General features: G+C 19.9%; 1 protein-coding gene across 2 annotated transcripts in view; it reads right to left on the bottom strand.

The window, feature by feature from the left end:
• Positions 1–508: 508 nt before the first annotated feature.
• LOC102678409 (probable ribonuclease ZC3H12C) overlaps positions 509–9,142 on the bottom strand; it is a 9,942-nt gene continuing 1,308 nt past the window's right edge. The window contains exons 2-9 of one of the 2 annotated variants that reach the window (XM_006618100.2): positions 5,233–5,358; positions 4,649–4,757; positions 2,677–3,133; positions 2,234–2,519; positions 1,731–1,838; positions 1,514–1,670; positions 1,079–1,331; positions 509–880 (exon numbers count right to left, since the gene is read on the bottom strand). In XM_006618100.2, the coding sequence (XP_006618163.1) occupies positions 535–880; positions 1,079–1,331; positions 1,514–1,670; positions 1,731–1,838; positions 2,234–2,519; positions 2,677–3,133; positions 4,649–4,757; positions 5,233–5,358 (1,842 nt within the window). In that variant the 3' untranslated portion in view covers positions 509–534. Of the gene's footprint in view, positions 881–1,078; positions 1,332–1,513; positions 1,839–2,233; positions 2,520–2,676; positions 3,134–4,648; positions 4,758–5,232; positions 5,359–9,142 lie in introns of both variants that reach the window. The other variant, XM_006618099.2, reaches the window with a different exon arrangement.

The following is a 9,142-nucleotide window of genomic DNA, read 5'->3' as shown; positions in this document are numbered from 1 at the left end:
TTTTTCAATTATATCCAAATTTAATTGTCAATGAAATACTTTTTATATATAAAATATTTATAATATTTTATATATAAAATAATATACAAAATAATTACACACAATTAAAGAAATATCTTAAATAAAATTTAATAAGATTTATAAATATCATAAAATTGTATATAGGTCATAAAAAAAAATTTCAAATTAATTAAACAAAAATGCAGCATTAATTCGTTATATCACTTTTTTCATTTTTTATTAAATAAAGATATTTTAAAAATTAATTTTAAATTGTGTTGTAAATTCATAATATAATTATAGTATACTATTAATTAAATATTTCAAATCAAAGTTATCTGTAATGACTATTTCTGTTATAAAATAAAAATAATTTAGACATATTTAAAATATTATACATTTTTTTCCTCATTTTTTTCATATAATTTTTTTTTCAATGAATATTACAATATTTCAAATATTTTAAATCTTTTTATCTGTTATACTTATTTAATAAATATAAATTAAATAAACAAATAAAACGATCCTTATTTCTTATTGTGGATACATTTTCAAAATAGCAACACAGATTTCTATTGGATCTGTTTCAAATGGATGAATTAGCATAGCAGTTCTCACATGTTCTTCAGGAAAAATATTTGCTAAATGATAATGTATTTTTGTTCTGGTATCAAGGAATTCCCTTAATACATCTGAGGGCATAGCCGAATATAAAGGAGATGTAACGACATTTAACTGAGGATCTGAAGCACCTAATCGTTGATTTGATCCAGACGGTAAAGACATATTTGAATTATTTGATAACCAAGCTTGATAAGAATCGGGTGCTGAAGCAATACGTGTTACATGCTGATGACATTGTCCTTCAGAACGTTCCCAACTGAACAATAAATATTTTTTAAATATAATATAATAATTTTTATTTAATTATGAATCATAATTCTAATTACTGATTTAATGTAAATAATTTCTTTCATTTATCATGTCTATTTAATAAAATGTAATATTTATTATATTTAAATCTTATATTAAAATCAATATTTTTAATATAAAAACAATGAAAGGATAGAAGACTTACTTCAAACCAACCCTATACGCTGATTCATTACTAGAATGTCTAGTTAAAGCTCTATGCTGTATTGTAGATGTTATTTTAGTTTGTTGTGATAATGAATTTGTTTGAGATGCTTGCTGATATTGCCTCAACTGATGAAGTCGAGGATCGAAAACGGGATTCAAAGTCAATTGTCTCTGTAGCTTTTTATGTTTATTTTGAGATTCTCCTTCTAACTTATTCAATCTTCCTACTGACCAACCAGAAGAATGATAAGCTATTAAAAAAAATTATTATATATTATTCAATAATATATAAAAAACACATATAAAACAATATATAAAAAACAACAATATATAAAAAAAAACATATAAAATGTAATAAAATAAAATGTAAAACATATAAAAAATCTTTTAATAAACACATCTTTAAGTAAAAAAATAACATAAATTAATTTACTTTGAGAACTCATAGTAGAAGATACTTGTAATCCTTGTATTGAGGAATTTATTGGTTGATCAAGAGTGACATTTTCTGCAGATTTACTTTTTATAACTGGAGATAATGATTGAGTACTCGCAGTTACTGTAGATTTGGTTTTACAAAGTGGTTGATGCTGAAATACATTTATTAATGTATTACTTGATGAAAAAATATTTAAATTTGAATCTCTTACTTGAAGTTGTTTTTGTACATGTTCTACTAATTTTTCTGTGACCGACTTTTGAGGATGAGGGCCTCTTTCTGGATGGCGAAACTTACATTTATTTCCATATGTACATTTCTACAATTAAAAAAATTATTTTTTATTATACTTTATCATTAATAATAATTGTCATTTTTGATAAAGTTTTTGGTTATATAATTCTATGAATGGCAAATCGAAATGAACTTAGTGAGTTTCATAGATATAAAAAATGGACAAAATATGAAATTTCAATTTTAACAATTCATACATTCATAAAGATATAAATTTTCATATATAATAGATGTTCATTTCAATTTTTTAATAATTTATATTTTTCGAAAGTATGAATTGTTTTGGAAATTTTATATTCTGAATCCATTATATATTTCTATGACACTCACAAAGTCTCACCTCAATTGAAATCAATCATTTCAATTTTTCAAACTTATTGAATTAATTATTATTTATTTAAATAATTTAATGAAACACACTTTTGCATATGGACAAGGTGGTGCTGGATCAGACTTTTTAGGAAAAATTCTCAAAAAATTATCTAAAGTTGGACCACTTCTACCCAATGGATCATCTGGTGGCATAAAACGATCATTTACAAAAGTATACATTAAAATTCTTTCTTCTATAACTTTTCGAAACTCTGGATTTTCCTGTGCTAAATCTCTATAATTATCATTGCTAACAACAATGCCATCAATTTCTGCTGCAAGTTTCAAAATATAACGATCATCATAACAAACCATTCTTTTGCCACCAACTAATCTGCAATTAAAAATTATGAACTATATAATATATAATAATATATAATAATATATAATATATAATATATAATAATATTAATAATAATATTAATAATCAAAAGAATATGTATAATAGATTATTTAAAATTCACATTAGTGAATCATATTTGTATACAAACCTGGATGGAGTAAAAACTAATAAACGATCCTTTTCTAGTTCTCCTAAAATTTCTTGATCAGCAATTGGATTATCAATCCTAGAAGTTTCTTTTCTCCATTTAGGCACAAATACAGTAATTTCTTTATGCCCCCTTGATTTAAACCAATCTACACAAATTTTGATTCCTCTACAAGAAAATATTTCCTTGTTTCCATGACTCATTGCCACATTACTTCCATCGATTACAACGGATCTGAGACTACATCCACTATTTTCAGTTGTTAAATCAGAATCTACAACACTATCGGATTCTTCTGGAGTATCAACTGATTTTTGAGAACAGCTAGCACCCAATTTTATCAATTCAGCTAAAAGTTCGTTTTGTTCTGGATCTGGACCCAATTTTTCCAGTGCAGTTTGAACTAAACGTTCTGTGTAACCAAGTTTTAAGGCAAATTCTACTCTAGCTGTATATCCTAAAAAAATAAATATTTAATATTTTTAATAGATTCTATAAAAAATTAATATTAAATAATTTTTTAATGTAATCAAAGATATATTCAGATAGATTTTAACTCAGAAATTAAATTAAATTTTAAATGCTTTCTAAAATTATGAATAAAATAAATATATGAAAATAATAGTGTAATAATAAAAATAAAATGAAAATAACAAAAATAATAATGAAAATAATAATTTATTTTTTTTTATATTATATCTATACAATATATATCTATATTTCTTCTAAATAATTTTTATTGCATTCTATATATGCACAAAATATTATTTAGTATTCAGAATATAATAATTTATAAATTGAAATCTTCAACCTTTGTTTTTTAAATACTTAAAATTAAAATTTTGATAAGTACTTCTCTATGTGGAGATTATATTAGAAAAATATATAGAAATATATAATTTTCAAGTTGTTATTTTCTTAATAATAAAGCCATAAATTAAAAATAAATATATTATATTAACATATTAATATATTATATTAGTATTATTAGCATAATATAATATAAATACAAAATAAAATGACTAATAAATGAACATAAGCTAAGATTATTTATGAAGTTAATTAAATTAATTAAAATTATGCATATTTATTCCATATTTTTATTAAACATAAAAACTTTAAATTTAATAATATGAAAAATAATGAAGACTAATCTATTTTAAAAATATATCAAAGAAATAAAAATAGCATATAGATAGATAACAATGAAATCTTGAAAAAATAATTTAGATCGAAAGTATTAGTATATTTAATAAAAAAAAAGGATTAACAAATTGGTTAAAAGATTGATAGTTAGGAGGAGAATATTTGAATAAATTGGAAAATCTGTGCCTTTTTAAAACGGATAATAAATAAAAGAAGCAGGTGAATGAGGACAACTCACCAAGGAGAGTAGTAAGAAACCCGACCTCGAATAGACTCAAATATCTATGATGGCCTGTCACATAAAGAAGCTTAGGATCTTCGGTTGAAACACACGAAGCATCAGTGCCAGGAGGGGAGGAATTCCTAAAATGTTAGAGAAATTTGTGATAGGTATGTGCACGATGTCATGAAAAAAGTTTAAAGATGATTTTAAAGTGCATGGTTTCAAAATTACATGTAAAGAAAGGTTTAAGGATAAATGATGATATATTTTTTCAAAGGAAAGCATAAATTTATAAGTTTCAAATAGATTAGCCATTCATAAAAAAATCTATAATTATCTCCACATAGATCAGTATACAATACACAAAGCTTTTCGAAATAAAATTTTTTTTAAATAATTAAAGGATATTAAATTTAATAATAATTGTTAAAATTATTGAAGATATAAATATATAATTATAAAGTTAAATACATAAAGTTAAATTTATTAAACCATTACTAATAGGAATTCATTACATTATATTGCCATTAATAAAGTAAGAAATTTTTATACATTTAGTTAGTTAAAGAAAAATTATATTATTTTTATAAAAAAATCGTGTACCTGGACTTTGAGTAGGTGGACTTCCTTGTATTGTAACATATTCTGCAAATTCAGCAGCCAATGTATCCGAGGCGGTCCTGGACACATCTGAATGATTCGAAGTAGATACCTATAATTTAAAATTAAACTATTAATTATTAAAATGTTAATTCGCTAAATTATTTAAAACTACAAATATTTAATATACATATAATAATATTATTTCATGTTGTTATAAAAGTTTTTTATAAAAAAAAACTTTTGCCAGAAAAAAAATGAATCAATTATGAAGTAAAATTGTGAGATATTATATTTTCTATGAAATATTGTTATAAATATGTATGAAATAATCTACATACGTCAAAAAATTTGATATATAAATTAAAAAAAAATGTAGGAAATTGAAAATTTATGAACAAATTCAAAAAAATCAGGAAAATTTTAAGGAAATCAATAGATGAAATAAACGAAAAACGAAAAATCGAGAAATTGCTAAGAAATTGAAAAATTTTACACATAAATTTTTTATCAAAAAACAAATTTACAAATTACATCGTTTTTATTATAATAAAAAAGATTCATAAACTGAATACTTGAATAAATACCTGCAATTCTTGTGAATGAATATCCGTGGATCCAATTGGATCTTCAGCTTCGTAGTCGCTATCGTAAGAAGAATCTTCAGCGTCAGCAATACTTTCAGTTTCGAGAACAGTACAATCTACGTATTTCTAAAAGCAAAGTAAAAATTAATAATGATTAAATATCAATAAGAGTTTTTTAATAAAAAAATATATTTCATAAATTATTTAAATTCATTTCTTTTATTAATTATAATTTTTCATAATAATAAAATCAATACACATAATAATAACTATTAATTGTTTAAATTCAATATAAATGAGCTATAATAATTATATTATGATACAAATGTATCAATACATAAATCGATAATGTATGATTAAAATAATTGAAGATATTAAGTTTCGATTATTTTCTGTTTTCGATTCAAGAATCAAAAATCAATGAAAAAGATATTATTATCAACTGATTGACAATATCATTAATCTATATTACTTGTATTCTGGCGAATATGGAGATATGCAGATATTTTTAATTTTCAACAATGATTTTATAATACTATAGTATTTGTAATATAATATATATGAAACTTTTATCATTTTATATATATAAACTTTTATCATTTTTTATTTATTCTTTAATAAAAAAATTTATATAGATTTTTACATAATGAATTATAATAATATACGATATCAACGATATTAATGATATCATATATTTTACATTCATATATATATATATATAATATATATATTTATATCATATCAAATATATCTTTACATTAAATTCATTACATTACATTAAAATTTCGATAATGCTAATATATTTGAAATGATATGAATTTTTTGTTTTAAAAATTCTATCAAAGTTTTCTTAATATTTATGATATTTATCCTATTATTTAACTAATTATATTCATTATTATTGCCTAACAAATATTTCTACTGGAAATTAAATTGCTTATATTTTAAAAAATAAATCCATACAACTTTTATTTTTGTCTTGATATCTATCTTCTAAAGGTGTGCTAAATATTTCTTAACACTTCGTATATATTTCTTGTTTTGAACTTCTGGTGGTGAAATGCATATGGAGGCCACATGTATATACTATATACTTGTACTAAAGCAATCATTTTGCGATTACATATAGATTTTTGTATGTGTCATTGTCCTCAAAACAATTCTCAAGATAAATCAATGTAATTTTGATACAATATATATAGAATTATATTCAAAATATTCGCAAAAAATATAATCAATTGAAAAATAAAATAATAAATTTCTAATGTTCAATTTTTTTAATTAATTAAATTTAATAATAATTAAATTTGTAATATAGATTAATTTACCGAATTTTTAAACATTTTTATTTAATTTTTATAACATTTTTATAAAATGTACTACCATAATAACTTGGATTATTTTAATATGATTCATTGTATTTTAAAAATATAATGATAAAAAATCATATATTTTTCTTTTATAAATATAATTTGTAAAACAAATTATGAAAAAATTATTTAAGATCCATAGAATCAACAAAATTTATCAAATTTTTAAGAAAAGAAAATCATCTCTTGTTTTCTATTTTTTGATATAAAAGAATTTTCAAAAAAATTTTATTTAAATGTATAAAAGCAGAAACTTTATTCTTTAAAATGAAATAAATGTAATAATTATATATAATAAAAATTTCTATAAAAAATCATTTTTAGTTAAGTTTACACATAAGTTACTTAAGTTACTTATCACATATGAACTTAATAAAATAATTATGTTACAATTTAAAGTAGCAATTTAACGATACATTTTACAAATAGAATTGTAAAATATCACTTCCAAATATATTAGATGTATTCATTTTCAAAGCAAGTTAAATATTAATATAAAAATATTAATATTATAGTTTTTAAGATTTCATCTATTATTTGTGATATTAAAATTTTATATTAAATTTAAAGTATATTTTTTTAAAAATGATAGGTCTTAGTTTTTAAACTTTCTTAAATAAGCAAAAATTTTGCAAATTTTCTTTTTTTAATTTACATTTGAAAATTTCAATTGAAATATCTCTGCTTTTTATATTTAAAAATCTAAATTTGGTTTGATTAAGATTTCATTAATATATAATCTTAATCATATTTTCTTAATCATATTATCTTTTCTCATAAATATATCAAATGAAGATCTATCTAATAAGATTTTATTAATTTTTCATTTATTTATTTTTCTAAATATTTAAATTGATATTTATTAAATTAAAAAAAGAATAAATTTTCTCATAATAAAACAATAAATTGTAATAGAATTAAAAGAAAACTCATTATCTTTTCAAATATGGAAAAAATAAATAGACATCCCATTAAAAAAGAACATCCATTTGCATAAAATAAAAATTTTCGAATTAAATAATTCTTTTTTCTTTTTCCAATTAAATAATAATTATAATACTAACTAATACTAACACTATAATAACAACTACTAGTTCTAATATATATGAATCTATTCATAAAATATATCTATTCATAAAAAATTATATCGTAAATTATATTATCAAATATAATCTTGTTAAAATGAAATTTTGTTAAAACGAAGAATGAAATTTTAACAAAATTTACTTTTTTTTATAAATATATATCCTTTTTATATATAATGTATCCTTTAAATATATTAAATATATTTACATTAAAATAAAGAATATTATTTTTATTTGCTATCTTTTTCATTACGAAATAATAAAAATTATAAAAATTTCTTTTCAACAGAAGTGATGACTCATCGTTAATCGACTTAAGTGTTGAGCGACAATAGCTTTCTTCTTTCGTTCGCTTGCATTCACTGTATTTATGTTACCAACTTAAACTGAGGTTAGAAAATATTTGAAATTAACACTTACTAAGTATTCATTAATATAGAGTTTACAAATTGAAACAATATACATCATTATTGTATGTTAAGATATAATGAAGAAATAAGAAAATTATGCGATTACTTTTTAATTGTGAAAAAATGTCTCCAAGATTATGTCTATTCAGATTAATTGTTCAGATTAAAAAGAAAATATCGAAATAGATACTGTTTAAAATAAAAAGTAAAATAATTACAAAAGATTAAAACAAAAATTGAGTAAAAAAGAAATTATTAATTAAATTTAAATTTTAATAAATTATTAATTGAATACAATTTTTATTTATTATTAAATCATAAATAGTATAAAAAAAATTTTGATTTTATATTTTCAATCTATTATATTATAAATATTTTAATAATTCTATAATATTTTCCGAAGAATAGATTATTCAATCATAATTTTGCGTTTTTCTATTTCTCTATACATGGTATATGAGTTTTTATATAAATTCCATTTATGATAAATATTTATATAAAAATTTGCTATTATATATTTCTATAATCAAAAATAATGAAATAATATTATATCATTTTATTTTATTTATTTATTTTGTAATCATTGAAAAATTGAAACAATTATTAATAAAATATCATCTTTAAAATAATATCTTCAAATCTATGAATTTCAACATAAAATTAATTAACTGAATGAAATTATTCAAATAATCTGTAAATTACACAAAAATTCAAATATTCAAATATTAAATTCGATCTATAATAATGTATTAAATTTACATAAAAAAAGATGCAACTAACTTTTGATTGAAGCAATAATAAGATAATATATATATATATTTTTGTTATTAATATGATTATTTATGTATTAATAATGTTTTTATAAATTTAATCAAATTCTTTATTCACACTGAATATGATATAATTAAAAAAATATTTAGGCTTTCATAATTTTATAGAATATATTTTATAAAATATAAATAATATTATATTTTAACAGCTAAGTATAAGAAAATTTGAATAAAAAATATAAAGCAAAATAAATATACAATGAAATTATATTTTT

Source organism: Apis dorsata, unplaced genomic scaffold (assembly GCF_000469605.1).
Source record: "Apis dorsata unplaced genomic scaffold, Apis dorsata 1.3 scaffold_341, whole genome shotgun sequence".
NCBI classification, from domain to species: domain Eukaryota; kingdom Metazoa; phylum Arthropoda; class Insecta; order Hymenoptera; family Apidae; genus Apis; species Apis dorsata.
The sequence above is the reverse complement of the archived record's forward strand: the minus strand, read 5'-3'. Positions and strand labels throughout refer to the sequence as shown.